The sequence below is a fragment of the Papaver somniferum genome, chromosome 4 (genome assembly GCF_003573695.1).
Source record: "Papaver somniferum cultivar HN1 chromosome 4, ASM357369v1, whole genome shotgun sequence".
Lineage (NCBI taxonomy): Eukaryota > Viridiplantae > Streptophyta > Magnoliopsida > Ranunculales > Papaveraceae > Papaver > Papaver somniferum.
The window spans coordinates 62,235,216-62,262,040 of NC_039361.1; the positions used below are offsets into that span (position 1 = coordinate 62,235,216).

The window sequence follows — 26,825 nt, forward strand, 5'->3', positions numbered from 1 at the left end:
TAATTTTCGAAACTGAATTGAGAAAAGAGAGTAAATGGTGTCAATTCTTATTATTTTACTACGAATTTAGTTTTTAGTCATATCATGTATGACATGAAGAGTGGCCAAAGCCTTGGACTATAAATATTAGTACTGATGTATGCAACCCATGTTTAATTTTTTTCTTTGTATATTGGATATTTACTTTGCATCGGAAAGTGCAAAACCAATTAAAAAAAAAAAAGAGATAGTGTTTTCTTGCACTAGTAAATAAGACGCCAAAGAAAAGTCAACAGAGATCTTCTGACAACAATTTGGGATATGTTGTCCCTGCTTTTGAAGATTGTATGTAATTGATGACTCCATAGGTTGTAACGTACCCATACAAAACTTCTTTTTAATTTAAATTAATATAATATGCTTCAAAAAGAAATAATGGGGCTTGATGAGATCTTCCATTAATGGCATAATAATGTTCATCGGATTTTGTACGAATTTACTGAGATAAATTAGTTTGAAGAAGATTACTTAATAATGCAGTGAATTCTAGCATTCTTACAAAGTAACAGCTAGATGGAATGGGAAGGCAGTACACGGGTGCATATATAGATTATCAGCAAAAACAGTGATACACCACTATGAGACAAACTTCGATATGTTGCATGCGAGTTGCGACAAACAAAAACACAACAAGTGAAGGATGGGTTCAATTAAACTGAAACGCGATCAGGTTCGGGCATTGCCCGTTGCGTGAATAATATCAAGGACTTTTCCGATATACTAGTATAAGGTAAATTTAACATAGACAATTTCATTTTACGTTAATCTTCATTTCCAATGCAAAAAAAACACTATTCTTTTATGTTTTTTTAATTGGTTTTACATTTTCCGAATGTCTTGTTTTAATTAGTTTTACAATTTCCCGATGTAATAATGGGATGTTATCTTGTACATGATGCACAAGATAACAAAACCCTTAATAAGACAAATTTTGTTAATCCAGCGGCTGACTGTAAGAAAACCCAAATGAACAGAGTCAATAACTCTGAAAAAATAGATTCCTATCCAACGGCCAAATTTTAAACTTGGAAAATAAAAATTAGTTAGTGTTTGAAAGGCCTGTAAGGCTTTTTATGGTACAAAAAGATCTACACAAGAGTCCTCAAAATTAGTTAAAACAAAACAATTGACAGATCTAATATTGTTATTCGTCCCACATGCCCACATCAAAAATTTATCCGTCTATAAGACGGCTCTGGCCGAGAAGGTGAATTGATTTCGTCAAATTAAGGGGTGCTGGGAAAAAAAGAAAAGAAACTGACAGTACTAAACTGATTATTACTGATTATTATCTTGTGGACGAGAATCCCCTAAACAAAAAGATTCCTGCACCAGCAACAGCGAGGGTAACTGTAAGAGCAAGGGGGATACCAATGGAGGATTGCAAGTCACTGATCCTGCTCTTGCTTCTGCTATTTGCTCGTACATGGCTAGCTCTATCTCCCATACTTTCATGAAGAAACTTACTTAAATTGTCTAACTGATAAATGATTTGAAGTTGTCCCCGAGAAATCTGCTCATGAGAGAGTTGACATGAAAAGGTACACCGTCGTTAAATTGAGGGAAGAATAAAAAATTAAGTACGATTTCGAGAAATGCACCATAAACATTTGAAATAATCTCGCAAGAGCCTAAAACTGAGTTTTTTCCTAGTACCTCGTCTATTAATGAAGATTCCTTCGCTAACTGGGAAGATGACAATGAATTGGTCAGTAGGGATCCAGTCGAACCATTACCAAACCCAGAGGTGAATAGAGATGTGGGTCCAGTGCCATTGCAGGCTTCAGCTGCGACGGACAAGTTTAGTTGGCTGGGCGAAGCTTTCTTGATGGTGAGCTTGGAATTCAGCTCCTCCATCCTACATGTAAACTCATCCATTCTCTCGTTCAGCGTAGAAATCTGTTCCGAAAGCTGTGTAATAACTCCCTGAACCTCACCCAATCAGCAAGAATGAATTAAGTCATTCAGCGGCAAAAATCTATAAAACAGAAACAGACCTAAGAGCTAACCTGGCTTGCAACTGTTGCAGGTGAGTCTTGATTTTTACCATCAAACCTACTGCCAACGGCTAGTCTTGTTAGCTTGGACAGATTTTTGTCACCTTGTGTTGAATATGAATGTGACATACCACTGTTCAAAAATAGCTATCAGAAGCAACTTACAACATGTCTGACAAATAATTACCAGTTCTAAAAAAAAAGAAAAATGAAAGGGATTAGAAATCAGTGCCTCTGAAAACGCTTCTTTCTCATAGCAACCCAGTCTGCAGAGGCTCGGGAAAGTGCTTCTTTGGGACTTGAAGAAACCAGATCGTCATCTATACTGAGCTTGGTCTTCAAATCATCTGGCAGTGCCTGTGGAGAGGGACTGGACCATTAGAACATTAAAGCAGGAAAAATAAAGTGAGATGGCTTGAGATTTCTACAATTACATACCATAACTTCATTTACAAGCTTTTCCAGCTGAATTTGTTCAATGTACGTGCGGGGAACATAGAAACCTTCCAAACCTAATTGCTCTGCTATGGACTTCACATATGATCGATCTCTACCTTGCACCTTTTCTCATGAACGGAAGAAAACTTATGTTAGTGCTCATTTAAACACATCACACTAGAGACCAACTTAGATTGTTGCAAGAACACATTTCAACTTTGCACAGTTTCAGTTCATTAAGACATCCTTATATTTCTTTGATATATATCATTTAGCCACAAGAAGGACATATATATATATATATATGTGTATATATATATATATCAATTTCACTAATGAGAGAACATTTGAAGAAAATTTACTCCGAATGAAACGTGTGGATACACGATCAGTTGATACCTGAACATAATGACGACTGAGCTGTTCTAACCAATCAATTTTCACACACACTTTATCATTAAAAAAGACATGACTACTTCTTTTCAGGATGCTTGCTATTGTGTATCCCAAGGCCATCAGCCCTCCAAGAAGGCGCACACTGACTTCAAAAGTTATCCTCGGTGATATGATAAATGGACTGTCTGTAACCCATTCCTACAGTCAATAAATGCAAACAATCAAAAGAGCTTACTTATTAGTAAAAATACACCCATTTTACATATTAATAGTCAGGAAAGCCATAATAACATGGGGACAATCAGAGAAAGTAGCATAGTGTAAAAATGGAACACAATTGCTAATCTGATTGTTCCAGTTATTCTATATAACTTAGGGCTAGTGCTGATGCGTGAAACTAATTTACTGTGAGAACCGATTATAAAATATTAGGAAAGCCAAATTTCACATATGCTGACTAACCTCAAACATTAAATTGTACTTGCCATCCTTGTTTCGCATCCGGAGATACGATTGACAAGCTTCAGATTCTTCACCTGGTGGTAAAAGGTAAATATCATATGTTTCTTCTGTAGACTCCGTATGTTCTTCTGACATAACTGCCTTGATTTCATCCACTGTCAGCACCTTCGGTGACTATGCAAAATGTAAAGTAGAATAAATGAATGGATAGATAAATAAGTTACTATAATCGTTCTGTAAGGCACTTCAAATAAGAAAAGTCAAAGTACATTAAAACATCAAGTGGGAGCTAACCTTCAAAATATAAGTTGGGTTCTGGAATCCCGTGAATGGATTGAACTTGTTTTTTATCTTAATATGGGCTGTGTCCAAATCTGGCTCAATAAAAGCCTTATACATAGGATATACCTGTGTGAGCAAAGTTTTTGGCAACTGTTAGAAAACTGAAGGTGCTATCCAGTTAAGCTAACAAAGAGTAGAGAGTTATGCAAGTCAACCAATTACTTCAAAGTAAACATCTAACACGGGATAAGTTTAAAAACCGTTTCAGAGATCTGAGAGATAATTTCTGAAGGTTCTTGGTCAGCACGCTGTATATCCCGTAAAACCCGCTTCACAAGGTCAAAGTGAACACCACCTGTCACGGATACCCGGAGGTCTAAAAGAGGACGCAGTTTTTCACTCAAAGCATAAATGCCTTCAATAATCACGATGCGGGAGCTAGGCACTTCGACTGTCCTGTAAGGTCATCCATGTTACAATGAACAACTTATCAGAGCCTTTCTGTATAGAGGGACATACATTTAAGGAGTTAAACATAGCACAGATCCTGAGATTTTTAGATAGGCCATGGCATGCTCCCTGTTTTTTGTTTACACTTTTACACCAGCCTAGGGGACCCAACATGAAAATGATCCAAAGTGATTCTTCTGTGATCATGATCTTGTCTCCGATTCAGTCTTGACAAAATAAGACAGTAGTTCTAAAGCTAATGTGCCCATCACTGGTGGTTAGCACTAAATTAAAGCTTTTTTATCTATCTATTACGAGAAATGCTAGCAGACAGCTCCCTAAAGGAGATGCACGGTGCAACTTCTCATCTAATCTGTTGATTCTAGAACCAACATGTCGTATTTACCCTGTTCTTAGGATCACATCCTGTCGTATTTACCCTGTTCTTAGGATCTTATCCCTTTGACGAGGGCTTGCACCGTGCAACTTCCTTAAGGAGCTGCTTGCTAGCACTCCTCGAAATAAATTGCAAACCAACCTTTGATAGGGTTAGAAGTTAGAGCTATCTGATTTTGTGGTACTGAGATTATCGTCGTCATCAAATAAAAAAAGGATTATAAAATAAAAATCAATCCATGGATCATCTCCATACGGGCTCATAAGCAGTATGCAAAAACTGGTGGTGTAAACATACAGTGATCAATCAGAAAAGAGATCTGCTAAACATCTAACCTGTATCCTGTGCGACTGCTAGTCTTGAAATCATATATTGGCACCTCAACCGGATTCCCCTCTTTTAGTCCATGGATATTCTTGAGCAATGTATCATAGTCCGTTAAGCGTGGATCTGTCTCAAACATTATAACCATTAGAGATCTACTAACTTAACGTGCAATATAGATTAACTTTTGAATTTCATGGTCTTGATCACATTTAAGGAATTTAAGAGTGGGATAGCACATTCTAAACCTGAAGGATTCATGGAACACAATGCACAATTAAATTTCATGAGTACATGTTGATAAAATTAAAAATATATTAGTTACACATCATTCTCCTCATCTCAGTTTATGCAGACTTCAATTATTGGAGAACATTGCGTACGAAGTTCAAATGACTAACTGGACATCTCGGACCTCAAATAAAACCAAAAAGTATAATAACAAAAAAAAAAAAAAAAAAAAAAAAAGAAAAAAGAAAGAAAGCGATCTTACCATCAAAATTGCCATCAATAATACGACTAGCATCATTGTAGTTGTCCATTGATATGGCCGCAATGCTCGGCATAAAACTTAACATCTTCTCAGTAAATACAGTCTTCCCAGCTCCTGAGGGGCCTGCTACCCCAACCAATATAAGCCCACTATTCTTCTGTGCCAACAACTGACATGCACGAATCACAATAAAGAAACCCTTTTCAAATGACAGTTTCTCTTGGATTGGAGCAATCTCGTGGCGTTCAGAATTCCTTCTCTTTACCAACTTTACTTGATCCCTTAAAAGACCTAGCTTACGTTGAGGTGAATCAGCACCTGAACCATCATCTTGGGCCATTTGTAAACCTGAAATGACGTCTGGATCAAGTCACTGAAATTTTGCAAACATGCTGAACTTAAGAAAACTAGATGACACCAAAACAAGATATCACCAACCTTAATCTCGAAGCATGATGCTTACTTCAGAGGGGTAGTTCACATAAACTGAAATTACGTATGCTTAAAGAAAACTAAAAAACAAAATAAAATATAGTTGTGGAGAGAGGTTTTGTGGATGTTGATCTCCTAAGCAAAGAAAAAAGATTCTTCTTGAGGGGTATTCATCCTTTGGTTGCTTAGCAACCATATGATGTTACATCTGTTGGTGGATCAGTATATGCATGAACAGATTTTGAGGCGCATAGCAACCCTGGAAGTGTATGTGATTCGTTTTTTCAGGTATGTCAATTAAGTGTCATTTCGACTTTGTAATAGCATAAGGTATAAAATCTTTTGGGCTACTTAAACCAACTTAGTCCCATGGCACACGTTATGTCCATCCTCTTCCTGAACACATTTGCAGAACTCATCCTTGAGCTAAAAAGAAGTGAAATAAAGTAACTAGAAAACAGTATGTGCTCTACCCTGGAATAAAAAGGCATTCCTATGCACTCAGCCACTACAACACTTGTTGCTTACTCGATTAAACATACTATGTAACTACAATACTTTGCAGTATCATAAAGAAATTAAAATTGGGTGCCCTGTCGACACTAGATATATTAATGAAAAAATTGTTCCAGCATTACCAAGATAAACTTACCAAAAATAGATTCAATTACCTAAAGAAAACAGTACACATGCCTATAATCAATAAAGAGGATTTTACCTCCAGCCTGCAATGGGAAGTGACAGAAATGATCTTCTTAATCATGGATTCAGATAATTTTTCCTTGTTTCACTTTCTCATCTTATTATGGAGGTTAAGGGGTCTTATTCCCCCCACACCCCACACCCTCCTTGCTTTGTTTTTCTATTTCTATTCTCTTTGATGAATTGAATAAAATCTCCTAAGTAGCTAAAAAAGAAAAGGATTCTTTTGCCGTGACCTTGATCAATCTCAAAACAACAAAACCAATGCATTTATAAAGCTACACAATCTGATCAAAAGGGGTCGCACAAATACAAATGCAGTACTATTAAGTAAGAGAACAATACCTATAAAAAATCAGTCCTTACTGAAGTGGTGCTTTGGATCTACTTTCAAGTCCAGAAAACCTATCAAACCATAATCAAAAACAGACCCAAATTATGAAAAGACAAAAACAACAAAACCCAGAATCTATAATGGTTCAAATCAATACAAAATATAAAGTACTGAAATAGCATGATGATACTAACCGACTCAACTATGATCAAAGATTTTAGCTTTCTTTTGTGAGGGGTTCTAAATAATACACTTTGATATGACACCGAAACTAAGTTATAACAAGTTCTTTTTTTGGTAGGAGATTGAATGAAGATTTTTTTCTGAGTCTGTAACAAGTGGGGATAGTAACTTGGAAGTTCCAATAAACTTGCAAGGGAAAAATCAATATATTTATATATACTCTTTTCAGGGAAAGATCTATTGAGGTATTTTTATATTCGATAAAAACTCTCAAATCAAATGTATTGAGTTGAGATAGAGAAGAGATTCGTGAGATATATTTATAAGGGTTTTAGGTTTGGAGAGGGAAGGAATTCGGTTTGAGGGTTTGGTCCTACTGAGAGATATTCATTATCATCAACAGTGAGATTTGGGACAAGAGAGATTTATCGGTCTTGGGTCTAATAACAAGTTGGATTTTGTGTGTTAAGGGCGTCTAATTTCAACCCCTAAAAACTAAACTAAATGATTAAAGGACTTACAAGTACTAGCTAGCCCATTAAATATAAGTTTGTCATCCCAATAATAATTTATGGCCTGGGGATATAAACCCTTCCCTAGGACCTTTTCTTCTCTGATCTATCACAGTGTTGAATCGGTCACAAATGTTACCCGTAGACCTTTTATGGACCTGCCTGAATAGTGATAGCGTGCACTATCGTAGACGCAATGTAGCCAATTTTGGAAGTCTTGGTCCATGATTGAGACGAATCAAAAACACATGGCTGCTAATGGGGGTATCATTTTGTTTGGGGTGTACCAATCCCTTATCAAAACATGTTTTGTCTTATTTGCAATTTGGTACATTCCCAAGCAAAATGGTACCCCCATTAACAGCGTTGTCAAAAATACTAACCACGGGACAAAAATGAAGGCAAAAAATGATAGGGCAAATGCTGGATTGAGAGAAAATATGAGAGAAAAGCGACGTGGCACCCATCCAAAGCACCACAAAAAATGCATCCTCTGTTATCCACGACCAGGGAAGGGCGTCACATTTTTTCCTTCATTTGTCACAGCTTTCTCACCTGTCGTCGGATCTGAGACGAATTTTCTAATTTCGCGAGACGAGATCTAGATGATAAACTCAACAAGACAAGTTAATGAGGAGGGGTAATATGGTCTTTTCACTATAAAAAAACATAGTTACCTCTAATATTCAATTTTTTTTCTTCTATTATATGAAATTGTGAAATCATATTATGTGGAGGAGAGTTTAAGTTAGCCTAAAAATCCAATGTCTTCATTAACTGTTTGTTTTAGCAGTTTTAAATTTGGAAATAATGATTTTGAGATTTCACTGAAATGAAGTTGTCAAGGTGTTTCACTTCCAGCCAAGGTGAGACCGAGATGCGAAATTCAATATATTGGTAGGTTATGTTATATCCGCCGCTAAAGAAAAAACCTAAGGAAAATCAAGTAAAATTTTCTTTTAGGAATGTGGCATTCTAGAATATGAATGTTATTGACCTTTCTCTACCTTTATTTATGTTAACCTTTACTCTATTTGTTTGCCATCGGAGAAAAAACTTTAATGTTAACGTATACAATAAGTGAGACTACATTGAAAGCTCAACAACATATATGGTTTCCTGGGTTCTTTTTATATGTCGTCTGTTTGTAAGCTGGCTAGTTTGAGGTCTATAGGTTTTGTTTCAGGCGTGTGACTAAAAAAACAAAAAGGGATCATTAGGAAGTAAAATCAAAAACCCATTATCCAACTATTTTCCTTAATGTCTAATATGCCCTTGATTATGATGTTAATTTCTGGTGATTAATTAATGTTTAATCTTGTTAACCTAGAAATGAATAAATGTTAATTCATCATCAAAACATGAATTGTTTTTTATTTTTTTTGAAACAACATCAATCCAGAATTGGTGGATGTTCATGCACTCATAGACCGATTAATTCACAATCGGTTGATATAATCTTTTATAAGTACCGGATTAAAAAAAAACTCAAAAATGATAATTTTTTACATAAAAATACGTCCACAATCGATGGATATAATTTGTCACGTGTAGCGTATGTAAAAAACTAAAACTCAAGAGTTTTTATGTATCTTTTTTTTTTTGCAAGAGTCGGTTTGCATAAGAGCCCTATCCGTTGATTGTAAATTTGAGCTTTTCTTCGACTGTTTTGCTCGTAACTTCTTTGTATGATGTCAGAATGACCTCATTATTTTTGTGTTCAACTGGTAATTTCATATTATATAATATGGAGATAAAAAAAATATGGGTTCGAACGTGGATAATAAACCGGTTGATATAAGTATTAACGTACACCGATTGTTGTTGATGTTCATTAAACACAAAGAACAACAAACTCATAATCGGCTTATGTAGGTGAACCATATCCACTGATTCAGTGCGATGTTCTTCGTGTTTGATAAACATCAACAACAATAGTTATACGTTAATGCAAACAACAGTCGATTGTGGTTGGTTTTCAGAAAAATTTGATGAGGAAATTTCAGTGTTTCATACTTAAATTATTGATGAATCTTACTTCAAACGAACGTATTAAAGGGAGTTAACTCAATTACTTGAATTTTTTGTTGCTGAAAATATTAATTGAAAAGCCAAAAATAAATATTGTTATTTGGGATTCAATCCTGCTAGGTAACCAGCCGCCTGACTGCTGATCTGACCTGACTATCTGATATGGAATACATGTCACATGTTATTATACTTTTTCGATATATTTTTTCATTTTTATGGGTTTCTATTTATTGTCCCCCTGTAACTAAGAGTTTAATAATGCATTTTCGATATCTAACCATAACGTTTCTGAGGTTCAATCTATTTTCGATATTTAGCCATAAAAATCTTTATGTCAATCAAGATGACGATATTGATATCCAATAATGAATTTAATCTTGATGGAAATCGAGGCATTTGAATGAGAAGATATTTTGGCTATCTGTTAATCAATCAAGTATATGGCAACCATATAAATACAATACAAAACAATCATAATTTTCTATTTAATTGAAATCTTATTAAACTCTTGAAGGCAACTGCTGCAATAATATAATGAATTGAAGTTCCAAAAAGAGTACTAGTAAAATTATGATACAAAGAAAATCTCAGACACTTAACTACATAACGTCTCCATAATTCTTTAAACTTTCATCTAGTTCATATAATTCCTTTGCCAACAAATGTTTAAACAGATTCCTTATATATATGCTTTTTTTCCTGGCTTGATTGGGTTATACACAGATTAATTGGGGTATATCCTTTTTATTCCCATCCAAACTAGTGTGCTAAGGGGTGTCTAAAATGTGTTAAAAGATCAAATTTCCCATACTAAAAAACCATGCCGACTAAAACATATTAAAAAAAATTCAAAATCTTTCTTCAAAACTCCAACTATACATGATGAGATCAAAAAAAAAAACGAAGAATCAAAACGGATCGAAAGTCGGCAAGGTTTTTTTTGTCGACCTTGCCGACTATATTTTAGTCGGCACGATATTCATCCTTATACCTTGCCGACTATAGTTTAGTCGGCAGGTTATGAAATTAATACCTTGCCGACTAATCATGCATTTGTAACACCTTTCTATGTATGTCAAAAATCATATAGTCGGCAGGGTATTCTTTCTATAATTTTGAGTATAAAATCGCCCAACATCTCTACAATCCCATATTTATAAGTGTTTAGGTAGTACGATTTCATTTCCGTTACAAGTAAAATTCTCAAAAAAAAAAAAAAATCTCAAAAATCTACCTATATCCATGAGTTCAATCTAAAATAAAACCTAATTTCAATCAACTAATTAACTAACTAAATTAATTATCCTAATCGTAATTATTAGTGTTAATTAATCAAGGGTAGATTAGCCATTTTTATAAATATGTGGTTAAAGGGCTTTGTGTTTTATTTCAAAATGACGTTATTTTGTCTCATTTGGTATACCTCATTCAAGTCAGTTTTTTTTTTACCTCAGTTATCAGTAAAGTTTTTCTTCAAACTTTTCTTCTTATAAAAAATTGTTTAATCTTGTTATAAAGACTAGAACTGGTAGCTCAAGTCTCAAATGATTGATTTAAACAAGTACGCATTTAACAAGAGAAGCTCGTCTCACAGAGTTGTAGATAGTGTACACGATCCCTAAATTTGGATGGATGATGATAAGTGAAGGTGATCAAGAACGCCATCTCAATCATTCTGTTAAGTTCGATGAAATCTCTACTAGTGTTGTTGCGAAGAAGAAATTAAACTAGAAAGGCTTGAAAAATAATTATGTGTTAATTTTGGATAAATTTCATTAAGAATGAAATATTTATATGGCAGGCAAGCGAGCAATAAGCCCCTTTTGAATTGCATAAAAGACTGAATTTTTATATGCTAAGATTGAATTTTGAATTGAAAATTATATACTAAGATTTTTCGTTTATTTTTATGACGACGTGTCAAAAAGGAATTAGATAGCCACGTTGTATGCCACATCAATTTTACTGTTAATGAGCTGTTACGAAGTTGTTTAAATAGCATTTTCGATTTGGGATTAGGTTTTGTCTTTTGGTTATCATGGGTTGGATTTTAGTTTTTGATTGTAGATTATTAATAGAAAGGATTTAGGTTTTTGTATTTGTTTTAGATAATTAGAGTTATCAAGTTTACTTTAGATGGTAGTTTGGATTTTAATACACTTTAAACACCCCATATCTCCTTTTCTAGGTTGGAGGAAGAAATTGATAGGCTCAAACAAGCATGGTTGTGCAAATGTATTCTTTTACCAGGTACTTTATTTTCTTTCTTGAGACATAAAATGAACCGTTTTGGGGGATGATAGACACATTTTTGTGTCCGATTTGTCTCGATTCTATATATTGTTAGGGCTCATTTTTGTACTTATTATGGTGTTTTATTTATTTGTAGGTATTTTTGGCTAATAAACATTTTTGGAAAAAATTGGCTCGAACAGTTGTCGGAAAGCATCCGGAGGACATTTGCTATCCGGACTCTCACTTTGGATAAGGGATAACCTAATTACTAAGAGGCATCCCATTTCCAGACATCTGCTAATCGCACCCCTACTCTGGATAAGGGGCAACCATCTTCAACATTCAAAAACCAGAAAATTGGCGGGAAAATAGTGCAGTTAAAGAACAGTTTTGGTGATCGTGATTTGGAGGAGTTTGAGGTCGATTAAACCTTTGATTTTCATAGGATAGACTCCTTATGGGTCTAGGAATCTGATATGGGTGTTTAAATCGATTAGAATGGGTTCAAACGACGGATTTTTCTCACAACAAGAAAATATGGAAAGTCACATGTGTGACCTGTTTTAGGGAATTTTAGAGTGATTAAAACGCTATAAACCTTCCCAAATATTTGTATCTATCTAAGGAAGAGTTTAGAATAAAAAGGAAAGCTCAGAAACGCGTAGAAATCCTAAAACAAGAAATTGTCGCAACTTGGCCGTGAAGAGAAGGAAAGAGATTTTGGAAGATTTGGGAGAGATTTAATCGGTATTTTTGATATAAGTAGATGTCTTGGGTCATATAGAAGGGGTGTCGAGAGTTTGGGAACCTAAGGAGAGCCAGAGAAGAAGAAATCAGAGCTTTACCAAATTCTGTTTCTGCTGCTGTTGTTGTTGAAGAAGAAGAACAGCTGAAGAACATTGACCCTCGGTAGACAGTCGCAGAAAAGTGTCGTTGTTTAACAGCTGAAGACATTAGCTGTTCAGGGCAGTCTTAAATCAGCGACAAAGCAACATTTTTTCTGTAACGGTTCCATTGTAACAGCTGTTTTGCAACACCAATACACTGTTGCAAACAGTCTGTGTTATTACTTTTCACTCTTTTAATCATCTTTTGAGCAACAAACACATATTTTGAGATCATGATTAATATGAGGAGATAAACCACATTGCTGAGGCGATAGAGGAAGCTATTTTTCCAACAAAAAGTGGTATATTCTATTTTATCTTTTTATTTGCAATAATTATATGATTATTTGCCTTGAAATATTATTGAATATGATTTTTATTTGAGTGATAATGATCTATTTTGATGGAGTATGCTCAGTTTTAAGACTTTTGATGCTTCATACTTGGTATTTACAATTATTACTTTTGAAAATCTACTTGTTGCAATATTTTAGAATCAAATTAAACAAGAAAATTGCATAAATATAAGTATTGGTTTAATCACTTTGAACTTGGAAAATAGTGGAATCTTAGCCTCAGTGTTTCTTTTAGTATTGATATCATCTTTGATTGAGTTTGCTATAATTTTTAGTGAGTTTTTTATTTTAATATTAGGATTTCAGTCTAATTAATATCCTTCACAAGTCTGAGAATCGAACCACTTTTACCACTATCTACAAATCACATCAATTTTTGGTGCCACCGATGCGGACTTGTTTTTAGGGTTTTAGATTTATTTTATTTTTTTTATTATTTTTTTTTGTTTTTATTATTTTTGTCTTTTTTTATGTTTTTGGGTATTTATCTTGTGTCTACAGGTTCTGGATCATAAAGAAAATTGATCCAAGGAGTTCGGTGATTTCATAAAGACTTGGAGTTAAAGATTAAAGCAAAAAAAAAAACAGAAAAGAAGACAATTTTATTTTATTTGACAATTTTAGTTTAGGGTTTGTTTATTTTATTTAAAAAAAAAATGTATTAGGGTTTATTATTTTTGTAATTTTTCTTTATTTTTTTGGACTTTTGGACTTTGGGACATTTTTTTTATTACCCTACGGAAGGGTACTTTAAATATAAACTGTTTGCAGAGAAGGAGGACAATTACGATATTGTCTCTGCACCTTGGGTTCGTACACTAGACATCGGAGTCAGTGGCCCGAGTCGACTACAACCGATTCATCCCCCGTCTGGAACGGGAGGTAAGATTCTAAACACTCGCGAATCCCCTGTCAGCGAGTTACTGGACTCCTTCGTATGCATATATGTTGAGGACTGAATACGGACATTTATTTTTCTAGTAAAGGGCAAGGCCTGGCCATACAAGATAAGGGTTCGGATTTCATCACCGTTCTCTTCTTGCCCGCTTTAGGAACACGTAACCTACGCGAACCTAAGCCTAAAATTTTGACTAGAACGAGACCGATAGGGTAACGAGCTTAACAGGAAAGTCATTCGAAAAATATTGGTTACTCTTTTAAGCATACTTCGAAGTTCTTGACGGTTTCTGTAAGTTGAATGCGTGACTGCGCCGCCTTGTAATACCGGTGAGGCCTTGGGTATCAAAGCTCCACCGAGCTTCCCTCGCCTCTATTCAACTTACGTTAACTCGGATTGATTCCAGAGGGGTTTGCTTAAATTGTAACGAATTCCCGTTCGAAGGATTAGAAGCTGGTCTAGAAACAATCTAAGTGGAGCCATCATGCTTTTTGTTTGCTAGAAATCAATAGGTTTGATTTGGTTGAGTCGGCCTTGATCTGTGTTTGCTTACCCTTCCAATTTAGAAAATTCTATTGTATGCCTGAACGTAAAAGAGACGCACTAGGTAGATTTGTTAAAGAGAAACCTAGTAGTTCGAAGCGTCTCGATTACCTTAATCTAGAAAGTCCGGCTTTTGAAGAGTCTGTTTTTGAACGTTCTTTGACTGAGGAGAGAATCCTGTTGCTCCGATAGCGCCAGAAATGGCAACTTTGAAAGCTTTGTTGAATCCAACTAGGACTACCCGTCCTTCGTGTATTAAGTTAGCTGAAACGGAGGCACCCTATGAACTGAAACCTGGGACCTTACAGATGCTCCCAATCTTTTTAGGGAAAGAAAATGAAAACCCTTATTACCATGTTAGGGATTTTGAGGAAATTTGTAGTACTCTAAGAATTAGAGGCTTAGATGATGATGCTTTGAAACTTAGGTTATTCCCATTTTCCCTGAAAGATAAGGCCAAGTCGTGGCTGTATAGTTTGGACTCCGAGTCAATTGAGACATATGAACAACTTACATCTGCCTTTTTCAATAAGTTTTTCCCTAGGCACAAAACATCGTCTATTAGGACGCAAATATGCACATTTTCACAACAAGAGGGAGAATCTTTATATAGGTATTTGGAAAGGTTCAATGATTTATTATCCCAGTGTCCTCATCATGGTTTAGAAAAGGTTAGGCTAGTTCAGATCCTTTATGAGGGTTTAGATTATTCCACAACGACCATGGTTGAGTCTCTATGCACTGGTGGATTTGAAAACCAAACTGTTGATGCGGCGATGGAATTTTTTAATGAAATCGCCGAAAAAACCCAGCAATGGGAAAATAGTAGGGCACCCCAGAAAACAATTCTTTTAAGTAGAGGAAACGTTAATAGGGTAGAAGGAGGCTATGAATCAGATGCCAAAATTGCTGCTATAGCAAAAAGGTTAGAAGCCTTAGAAGTGGGCCAGACTAGTGGTAGAGTGGAGCCTTTTTGGGAAGGCCAGAATATTGAAGAGCAGGCCAATGCTCTTTATAATAACACTAGATTTGATAACCGTCAAAAGATTGACCCATATTCAGAAACCTATAATCCTGGTTGGAGAAACCATCCGAACCTTTCGTGGTCTAAGGGCCAAAGTCAAGGTCAGTTTAGTAATTCTAATGCTCCCCCAGGTTTTCTATACTAAGAATCCTTCAGGACTAGCTCAGTTTCAGAATCAGTCAGATAAGAAAATCCTAAGTTTAGAGGAATCTCTCGCCTTGTTAACTCAGCAAACTGCAAAATTCCAGTTATCCGTAGAACAAAGTCTACAAGCTAGTAACAGGATATGACAAGAAAATAGTCAGGCTATTTCCGAGTTAAAAACCTAGGTTGGTCTGATAAGTGATTCTTTGAGATAAAAAGGTAAGTTTCCTAGTCAAACACAACCCAACCTTAGAGGAGTTCATGAATTAGGTGTAAAACCATCGAATCAATTGAATGCTGTTAGAACCCTTAGAAGTGGTAGAGTTGTAGACAATAAGGTAACCATGCCCGATAATGAACATATTGTAGTTCACCCCTCAGGATCTCACCTCTCAGGACCAGTAGCTGAAGAGACTGATAAAGTTTCTAATGATGTGAATTCGGTTCCTGAAAGGTCTGATTTTAGGCCTAGAGCCCCATTTCCTCAGCTATTAGTACCAACAAAGAAGGAATCGAACTTTAATGACATAGTGGAGGTTTTTAAGCAAGTTACCATAAACCTTCCCTTATTAGATGCAATTAGGCAAATTCCTGCTTATGCCAAGTTCCTTAAGGATATGTGTACGCGAAAGCGTAAACTTAGCATCCATAAGAAAGCCTTTTTAGCTAGTCACGTAAGTTCAATCATTCAGAACACCACAACTCCAAAGTACAAAGACCCAGGTTCTCCTACCATTGCTTGCACAATAGGTATATTCCGGGTAGAAAAAGCTTTACTTGACTTAGGAGCCAGTGTGAAATTACTGCCATTCCATGTATACTTACAGCTAGGACTTGGTGAAATGAAACCTACTCAGATGACACTGCAGTTAGCTGATAGGTCTGTTAAAATCCCTCGATGTGTTATTGAGGATGTTCTTATTGAGGTCGAAAAGTTTATTTATCCAGTGGATTTCGTGGTCCTAGATACCCAACCTGTCCCTGACCTAGAGAACCGGATACCTGTGATTTTAGGTCGCCCATTTTTAGCTAAGTCTAATGCGATCATTAACTGTCGAAATGGTGTGATGAGTTTATCTTTTGGTAATATGACTATGGAGATGAAATTTTTTAATGTCAGTAAGCAACCTCATGAGCTAGATGACACATGTGTTGAGGAGGTGAACATGATATAAGCCTTAGTTCAGGAGTCATTACCAAACATCTTGTCTGAAGACCCATTAGAAAGTTGTCTATCCCATTTTGGTTTAGATTTTGACGACGATATCACTATTGAAGAGGTGAATGCTCTATTTAGATTTTACCCATGTGTTAGACACTGATAGATGGAAAGCTAGGTTCGAACCGTTACCAGTTTCTGAGACTACCCTAATTCCTTCTTTAGAAGAGCCCCCAAAGTTGGACCTTAAACCACTACCCGATACTCTAAAGTATGTGTTTTTAGGCCCATATGAGACTTTACCTGTGATTGTAGCTTCCAATTTGGATAGTGATCAGGAAAGTATGCTAGTAAATGTACTTCAAGACAATAAGGAAGCTTTAGGGTGGACTATAGCAGACATTAAGGGTATAAGTCCTACTGTGTGTATGCATCAGATTCATTTAGAGGAAGACTCCAAACCTTCTAGGGAGATGCAACGTCGACTGAACCCTAACATGAAAGAGGTAGTTCGAAAAGAGGTGCTTAAGTTGTTAGATGCGGGTATTATTTACCCAATTTCAGACAGTAAGTGGGTCAGCCCTGTTCAGGTTGTCCCCAAGAAATCAGGTATCACTGTAGTCCGGAATGATAATAATGAATTAATCCCAACCCGAGTGACCACGGGATGGTGTGTGTGTATTGACTATAGAAAATTGAACAAGGTCACAAGGAATGATCACTTTCCCCTTCCTTTTATCGACCAAATGCTAGAGCGATTAGCTGGACATAGTCACTATTGCTTCTTAGATGGCTACTCCGGTTATAATCAGATCGCTATTGCCCCAGAAGACCAAGAGAAAACCACCTTTACCTGTACCTTTGCGTATAGACGCATGCCTTTCGGGCTATGTAATGTCCCTGCAACTTTTCAGCGTTGTATGATGAGCATATTTTCTGATATGGTAGAACGGTTCTTAGAGGTCTTTATGGATGATTTTTAAGTGTTTGGTTCATCTTTCGATGAGTGCTTGCATCATTTGACATTAGTGTTGACTAGGTGTAAGGAAAAAAATTTAGTGCTTAATTGGGAAAATGCCATTTCATGGTTAAATCAGGAATTGTATTAGGGAACATCGTCTCTTCAAAGGGTATAGATGTATACAAAGCCAAAGTTGACCTTATTAAGACTTTACAGGTCCCAAAAACCGTAAAAGATATTAGGTCATTCCTAGGGCATGCAGGTTTTTACCGTCGATTCATTAAGGATTTTAGCTTGATTTCTAGACCTCTTTGCAATTTGCTTGCAAAAGATGTTAAATTTGTATTTGATGATGCTTGTTTAGAGGATTTTGAGAAGCTTAAAACTTTACTCACTACTGCCCCGATAGTCCAGGCACCTAACTGGAACCTACCCTTTGAGATTATGTGTGATTCTTCAGATTATGTTATAGGCGTCGTTTTAGGACAACGAGAAAACAAATTACTTCATGTGATTTATTATGCTAGCAAAACTCTGAATGATGCCCAAATGACTACACAACTACCGAGAAGGAACTTTTAGCCATCGTGTTTGCCTTGGATAAGTTTAGGTCTTACCTATTAGGTTCTAAGATCATAATCTATACAGATCATGCTGCTTTGAAATACCTTTTATCTAAGAAGGATACAAAACCTAGATTGATTAGATGGATCCTATTGTCACAGGAATTTTCCCCAGACATTAGAGACAAAAAGGGTGCAGAAAATGTAGTAGCAGATCACTTGTCTAGGCTAGTTGTTAGTTCCCTTAGTGATTCCCTTCCTATAAGGGATAGCTTTCCTGATGAACAATTGTTCTCTGTTTCCCAATCACCTTGGTATGCAAATATAGTGAATTATCTTGTTACTGGTCGAACCCCTCAACATTGGGGTAAGCAAGATCGTTCTAGGTTTTTAGACGAGGTTAAGCATTTCTTTTGGGACGATCCTTATATGTTTAAGTATTGTCCGGACCAGATTATTAGGAGATGTGTATCTGAGAGTGACCAGTCTAGTATTATCTCCTTTTGTCATGAACATGCATGTGGGGGTCAAAGAAAGCTCCAGCTCAATGAGTTGTACGAGATTCGTAGAGATGCATACGATAGTGCTAAGGAGTATAAGAACAAAATGAAACTTGTGCATAATAGGAATATTTTACGAAAGTCATTTTCTCCAGGTCAAAAAGTTCTTCTGTATGACACTCGTTTGCATCTATTCCCCGGGAAGTTGCGCTCTCGGTGGACCGGTCCTTTTGTGGTCCGTACTGTTTTTCCTCATGGCGCTGTTGAGATTGAGACACCAGATGGTAGTAGTTCTTCGAAGGTTAACGGTCAGCGATTGAAGCCCTTTTTAGAGCCTTTTCCTACAGGTGATATTGAGGAGGTCCCTCTGGAGGACTCTGTTTACCTTGATTGACCATCGAGGCGATTTTGTATGTTGTATAATATTTTTGTAGGTTTTTGGTTACACTTCACCCAGGTACTATCTTTCCGACTTATTTCTTTACTATTTCCTCATGTTACTTATATTTTTGGTACTTTTCTTTGATTAGAAACATTGAGGACAATGTTAGATTTAAGTTTGGGGGTGGGGTAGAACTTTTTGTTACCTTTTTGTTGCAATAATTAAACTCCAGAGCCTAGAAATTTATCCTTATTAAGGATGACACTAACCAATCTAAGTGGATGGAAGCATTTTGGTTGTAGGAGTTGAGGAACCAATTTGACTAGATGGCAACATCTAAAGAGTCTATTCATAAAAGTACAGAGCTCAGGTGTTAGAAATAACATGATAGTTTCACCATATCTCGTTGAGTCCTTTTCACTTCTGTTTTTATTTTGTTTTGTTTTTAAACTATGTTTCTCTAAGTGGTTAGGTGGGGCTCACGATTCAAGTTGTTACCAATGGTAGGGTGAATTAGAGTGATTGAGATACCAAAAAAAAAATGTAGAAAAAAAAAGAGTTGAAAAAAAAACAAACAAAGAGACCAGACCATCTGACCAACTGAAATAAATTCAATAAAGTCGACCACTGGAACCCTTGTATATGCCAGTTGTGTTGACCTAGAGTTACGATTATCAATCACTGGTTCCCTTGTATATGCCAGTGTGTTGATATTAGTCAGACTAGTATCTCAGTCCATTAGGATAGGTTCATTTTGGCGGAGGCCTTCAGACAGATATGAGAAACACCGTTCACCTAGTAAACATCAAGACCATCTATGTTTTTCTATATCCATCTTCTTGATCTATCCATGTGATTAGTTTCGACTCCGGATATTGATGTCCATAGTGCAACTATCTGAGTAGAGCTCTGTCACTTCATATGAATTTTAATATGCTTGAGTGCAAACTCGTGTACAACAATTGGAATTTCCAATCAGGGTACTTCCTCCTGTAGTCAATAAGTATGCTGACCAAGGAGATTCTTTAGTGCCTTCCAAGGTTCTGTGTAGATAGCTAGGGTCTAGAGTAAAAAGGTTTTTTGGGTATACCTCTGGTAAGCCCTCCGGAGACAACACTCTGCCACTAGGGACACCTGGGGGTTTAAAGGCTTATTGAATACGCTAAATGCAATCGACGATGCCTGCGACAGTGAGTTAGGATTTTATTTCTATTTTATTTTTTCTCGAGGACTAGCAAATAATAGGTTTGGGGCTATTTGATAGACACATTTTTGTGTCCGATTTGTCTCGATTCTATATATTGTTAGGGCTCATTTTTGTACTTGTTATGGTGTTTTATTTATTTGTAGGTATTTTTGGCTAATAAACATTTTTGGAAAAAATTGGCTCGAAAAGTTGTCGGAAAGCACCCAGAGGACATTTGCTATCCGGACTCTCACTTTGGATAATGGGTAACCTAATTACTAAGGGACATCCCATTTCCAGGCATCTGCTAATCGCACCCCTACTCTGGATAAGGGGCAACCATCTTCAACATTCAAAAACCAGAAAATTGGCGGGAAAATAGTGCAGTTGAAGAACAGTTTTGGTGATCGTGATTTGGAGGAGTTTGAGGTCGATTAAACCTATGATTTTCATAGGATAGACTCCTTATGGGTCTAGGAATCTGATATGGGTGTTTAAATCGATTAGAATGGGCTCAAACGACGGATTTTTCTCACAACAAGAAAATATGGAAAGTCACGTGTGTGACCTGTTTTAGGGAATTTTAGAGTGATTAAAACGCTGTAAACCTTCCCAAAGATTTGTATCTATCTAAGGAAGAGTTTAGAATAAAAGGGAAAGCTCAGAAACGCGTAGAAATCCTAAAACAATAAATTATCGCAACTTGGCCGTGAAGAGAAGGAAAGAGATTTTGGAAGATTTGAGAGAGATTTAATCGGTATTTTTGATATAAATAGATGTCTTGGGTCATATAGAAGGGGTGTCGAGAGTTTGGGAACCTAAGGAGAGCCACAGAAGAAGAAATCAGAGCTTTACCAAACTCTGTTTCTGTTGCTGCTGCTGTTGAAGAAGAAGAACAGCTGAAGAACATTGACCCTCGATAGACAGTCGCAGAAAAGTGTCGTTGTTTAACAGCTGAAGACATTAGCTGTTCAGGGCAGTCTTAAATCAGCGACAAAGCAACAGTTTTCTGTAACAGTTCCATTGTAACAGCTGTTTTGCAACACCAATACACTGTTGCAAACAGTCTGTGTTATTACTTTTCACTCTTTTAATCATCTCTTGAGAAACAAACACATATTTTGAGATCATGATTAATATGAGGAGCTAAACCCCATTGCTGAGGCGATAGAGGAAGCTATTTTTCCAACAAAAAGTGGTATATTCTATTTTATCTTTTTATTTGCAATAATTATATGATTATTTGCCTTGAAATGTTATTGAATATGATTTTTATTTGAGTAATTGTGATCTATTTTGATGGAGTATGCTCAGTTTTAAGACTTTTGATGCTTCATACTTGGTATTTACAATTATTACTTTTGAAAATCTACTTGTTGCAATATTTTAGAATCAAATTAAACAAGAAAATTGCATAAATATAAGTATTGGTTTAATCACTTTGAACTTGGAAAATAGTGGAATCTTAGCCTCAGTGTTTCTTTTAGTATTGATATCATCTTTGATTGAGTTTGCTATAATTTTTAGTGAGTTTTCTATTTTAATATTAGGATTTAAGTCTAATTAATATCCTTCACAAGTCTGAGAATCGAACCACTTTTACCACTATCTACAAATCACATCAGGGGACTACTCAAAAATGGAGGGGGACTACTTTGTGATAGGAATGTCTACCCTATATTTATAAGGGGTGTCCTAAAGTGTGGAAATGACTAACATACCCTTCACCTATATATATATAATCACTTCCTACCATCACCACCACCTATATATATATAACCACCTCCTCCCATCACCACCAACCACCACCTACCACCACCACCGACCACCTCAAATCACCACCACCGCCACCTCTATATATAGCTTAATTTAAATCATTAACAATATAAAATCAAAATTATAACAAACTCATTACTTTTCGTTTGTTTTCCGTTGAAAAATGAGAAGTACTCATCAAAATGAGTTGAAAATGGAAGTTACAGAGAGAAGTTCGGCTAGGAATTATGTGAAAATTTTTGTCGAACTAGCCGAACTCAACTTTAATAGAGGTTTTTGTTTTCAGAGAAAAATTCGGTTAGGACGAAAAAAAAAGTCCAAGCCGAACTTGTAGTTCGGTTACGTCGCAAAAAGTTCGGTTACATCGAAAAAAGTTCGGTTACATTGCAATTTTTTTCTCCTAACCGAACTTTTCTCTGAAAAACCTGCATATTGAGTTCGGTTACGTCGCAATTTTTTTTCCTATACGAACTCCTAGTTCGGTTACGTCCCAATTTTCTTCTCCTAACCGAACTTTTCTCTGAAAGAAAAAACTCCATTAAAGCTGAGTTCGGCTACCTGTGTTTTCAGAAATATTAGCCGAACTACACTTACAGATGAGTTCGGCTACCTGTTCTTCAGATGTCGTAGCCGAACATTTTTAACCAAACCGAAATCAATTTGTAAATTGATCATTTTTAGGAATGTTTTGGCCAATACTAGCACCATTAACTAAATTTGAAGTATCCTTGAGTACCCAAAACATCATATTCTTGTTGTGGCTCTTAAAGAAAAAGATCTTAACTTTTTTTTCTTCCAAAACCCTCATCTTCATCTTCTTCTTCTCTCTCCCAATAATTCTTCTTTTAAAAAAATCAACTTATTAATTTAATCTCACTAATCATTAATTAACTCACTAATCATTACACTAATTTAATTATCAAGGGCAAGTTTGGTATTAAAAAAAACTTAGATAAGGGGTGACTCATTATTATTTCTAATATCCACCCCAAAAAATGGAGAGTAGTCCCCACCATTTTTTGAATAGTCCCCAAAAAAATGGTTCCATAAAATATCCAATAGTTTATATACTTAAAAAAAGATATAAAGCGTGCAGCATTTGTATTTGATCGATTGCTAGTAAAAGGAGAAGTCCACAAAAAAGTCCCTCTCGCAAAAAGGGAGCGCCGCACAAGGGTGCGCCGCACGATGCCTTCTCGTCCTTTTTTAAGGAAAGTAAACGTACCTTCGACAAAAATGTTGAATGAGCTTAGGCAGCTAAGATAGAGTATCAAAAAAAAATCGAAAACTGGAAAATAAAATAGGAGATGGCCACTAGTATTGAAAGTGCCTAGTTGGAATTTGAAAATTATTACAAAAAGAAATTACGAATAGTTGGCGTATAATTTCAAATAACTAGTTGCAATTTGTATATATTCCAACCTTATTCTTTTTCCGGAATACATAAATGACCAAATCACCAAATTATAACTAGTAAATCGGTATACATTTTGTTTTACACAAGAGTCGTGTCGGCAAAAAGGAAGAAATATGGGTAGTTTGTTGTCCTGCCTGCTTAGATTGCATGCCTACGAGGGAGTAGAAGGTTAGATTCGGTAAACTCAAAATTTAGCTACTTGATAATGTCATTATCGTGGATCCTAGATTTGTTAACATTCGATGAAATGCAGTCAACCCAAATCCCAAATGGTCAGATTTGCCTGATTGTATTGTGTTTTTTTTTTTGGTCAACCTAAACTCTTTCATACGGTATTTTGATAGCAAGTAGCAACTAAGACCAAAAGAACCAGAGGGTCGCACACGAAAGTGCAAACTTGCAAGCGGAAACTAACACCCGAGATACAATTGCTGTTTAGGGAGATCAAACAATAAAGCTTTACTGGCTAAGATCAAGGACTATGAGATAGAGACTCTGGAATAAAGAATGAAAAATCTACTATGATGCAGAGGGACAATGGATTATAAGGCAAACTGTTTTGTTTTTTTCAATTTTAATTTCATGAGGCAAATTGTTTGTCATTTTTTTTGAACGCACGATTGAGGGATATTAAAACTAATTGGAAACGCGATTGGGGGATACTAAAACTAATTGGGAAATATAAATTACTTCCCCCAACCAATAGTGTATGCTAAGGGGTGATTTTCGGGTACGAAAATCATAAAATATCCTTGGTTAATTAAAAAATATTATGAAAAGATTATAATACCCCTTCTCCTAAAACTTAAAATCAAATAACCAAAACATATCCCCCATTCTCCACAAATCAGTTCCGGCACTCTTAGGATTAGGTTTTTGAAAAAAGAAAATTCTTCCATCTTCTTCTTCATCGTTCTTCATCCGTTGTCGATTCAAAAATTTCTTCGTCGATTATCCCAATCTATCTATAATCATGCCTCCGCGAAAGAAACCCCCGCAATCAAAATCAAAATCACTTGCTCAACAAAAATAAGAAGAAAGAATCAATCGGATTGCCGAAGAAGAAGAAAAGAACTCGGACAATCAACCTCTCGTAAACATGGCTTCTATGAGGAGGTAAGTGATTTTGAACTAGTTTATAAGTGTTTGAATCGATTTACAACAGTGGGTTTAGGTTAGAATCGCGAACCCTAACTCAAATAGTTGAGTTTCAGTGAGTACCGGCGTTGACATTTGTATGAATACAATGCCAGTACTCAGTTACGACGTCCATTTTAGTATGAAGGCAATGCCGGTAGATTGTTATGGCATTGATTTTGGTATGAATACAATATCGTCGTTGATGGTGGTTTTTAGATTAGGGATAAAATCGTAAAACCTTAGTCTGACGTGACATCGCTCTGTAAGGAAACGAAGCCGTGAGTACCAATATCTCCACTAGCACATTTATTTAGCCTTTCAATACGTCTACGAGAAATTTACCAGGGTACCTTTTTTTTATGTATCTATACGCTATGTTCCACGACAGAACCCTCAGGTATCGACTGGCATTGTCTCAGCACATGCTAGCCGCACATGCTAGCCAAGTGTGCCAACGGCATGCCAACCATGCCAGCCACACCTCCGCGCCAAAGGCATGCCAACCATGCCAGCCGCACCACCGTGCCAACGGCATGCCAACCATGCCAGCCACACCTCCGCGCCAAAGGCATGTCAACCATGCCAGCCTCACCCCCGCGCCAAAGGCATGCCAACCGCACCACCGTGCCAACGTCATTCCAGCCATACCTCCGCGTCAAAGGCATGCCAACCATGCTAGCCGCACCAATGTGCCAACGGCATGCCAACCACACCTCCGCGCCAAAGGCATGCCAACCATGCCAGCCGCACCTCCGCGCCAACGGCATGCCAACCATACCAGCCACACCTCCGTGCCAAAGGCATGCCAACCATGCCAGCCGCACCACCGTGCCAACGGCATGCCAGCCACACCTCACGCGCCAAAGGCCCAACCATGCCAGCCGCACCGCCGTGCCAACGGCATGCCGGCCATATCTCCATGCCGCTGGCCGCCAAACGGAGGGTTGCAACAATCAACGGTTACCCTTCCATCTGAGATGCAAATCTCAGCCGTACAAGTTCGCCACCAAACGCGTGGCAACTTCTGGCCCAATGTCAAATTCCACGGTTTATACCAAAACCCTAATTTTGTTGTGCCTAAAACATGCCAAAGCCATGCCGGCCATGCCTCCATGCCGCTGGCTGCCAAACGGATGGTTGCAACAATCAACGGCTACCCTTCCCTCTGAGATGCAAATCTCAGCCGTACAAGTTCGCCACCAAACGCGTGGCAACTTATGGCCCAATGCCAAATTCCACGGTTTGTGCCAAACCCTAATTTGGGCCACGCCAAGAGCATGCACGAGCCATGCTAGCCATACCTCCATACCGTTGGCTTCCAAACGGAGGTTTGCAACAATCAACGGTTACCCCTCCTCCTGAGACACAGATCTCAGCCGTATAAGCTTGCCGCCAAACCACACGACTTGTGGAAACCCTTTGGCTACGCTGCCAACTCTTTGGTCACGACACCCTAATTGGTCATGCCAAGAGCATGCGCAATCCATGCCAGCACCGTGGCCACGACACTGGCTACCAACGGAAGGTAGCCACAATCAACGACTACCCTTCCTTTCAAGATGCAAAATCTCAACCATCGAAGGTCGCCACCGAACCGGCAAGACTCTCAATTTTAACTTTCCAAATAATAGCAACATGCTACACGTTTTCCACGAAAACACTCGAGACATCAAGACATATCACAAACGCTCATTAGGGTATTGGTCTGGCGGTTTACAACATGCGGCTTGCAATATGCCCGTTACAAGAAAGTGTCATAAGAGTAAGGCGGTTAGTAATGACAAGAAATAATGGTGAAACGTATCCTTCAATACGGAAACATCAATTCCAGGCGTTACGCGTTACCATTCTCTTCCATTACTCAAACGTTTCCACTTTTTACGAGGCCAGGGTACGTTTTTTTGTGACTTGTGTAAATTGGTCTCACCTATTTCCACCAAACGACAAGTTTTGATCAGGGGAATACAACACTCAGAAATTACCTGTTAGCTTTCCACATTGCTAGCGTTTCACATTATGATACAAGTCGTAAAACAACCACTCTTCCATAATCAACTATTCTGGTTTCAACACTCTCTTCGCTTCCCTCCCCAAGACCAATCTCCTTCACTTTGTGACCCAAGCAAGTCTGGAACGACCATTTCTTGGTTTAGGCCCGATTTGTAAAGATTGATCTCTCGAA

At 37.0% G+C, this 26,825-nt stretch overlaps 1 protein-coding gene and 1 pseudogene across 1 annotated transcript; both read right to left on the reverse strand.

The window, feature by feature from the left end:
* Positions 1-1,086: 1,086 nt before the first annotated feature.
* Positions 1,087-7,343, reverse strand: LOC113275695 (inorganic pyrophosphatase TTM2-like). The gene is made up of 13 exons (XM_026525239.1): positions 6,941-7,343; positions 6,758-6,817; positions 5,279-5,626; positions 4,797-4,911; positions 3,875-4,070; positions 3,627-3,740; positions 3,333-3,506; positions 2,874-3,068; positions 2,475-2,597; positions 2,269-2,393; positions 2,049-2,169; positions 1,696-1,965; positions 1,087-1,552 (listed from the first exon to the last, which is right to left on the reverse strand). Exons 3-13 carry the CDS (start codon positions 5,616-5,618, stop codon positions 1,328-1,330), a joined length of 1,998 nt encoding a protein of 665 aa, XP_026381024.1. The 5' UTR covers positions 5,619-5,626; positions 6,758-6,817; positions 6,941-7,343; the 3' UTR covers positions 1,087-1,327.
* Positions 7,344-14,955: 7,612 nt separating this feature from the next.
* Positions 14,956-15,055, reverse strand: LOC113276746 (annotated as a pseudogene).
* Between the last annotated feature and the right edge of the window lie 11,770 nt (positions 15,056-26,825).

Bases quoted from the DNA above. Each gene is read 5' to 3' on its own strand.
- LOC113275695 (XM_026525239.1), bottom strand. From the start codon at position 5,618: ATGGCCCAAGATGATGGTTCAGGTGCTGATTCACCTCAACGTAAGCTA. The intron at 3,741-3,874 runs GTTTTTAAACTT...TTGCTCACACAG, and splicing joins TCTCTCAGATCTCTGAAACG to GTATATCCTATGTATAAGGC. The intron at 3,507-3,626 runs GTTAGCTCCCAC...CATTTTGCATAG, and splicing joins ACCCAACTTATATTTTGAAG to TCACCGAAGGTGCTGACAGT.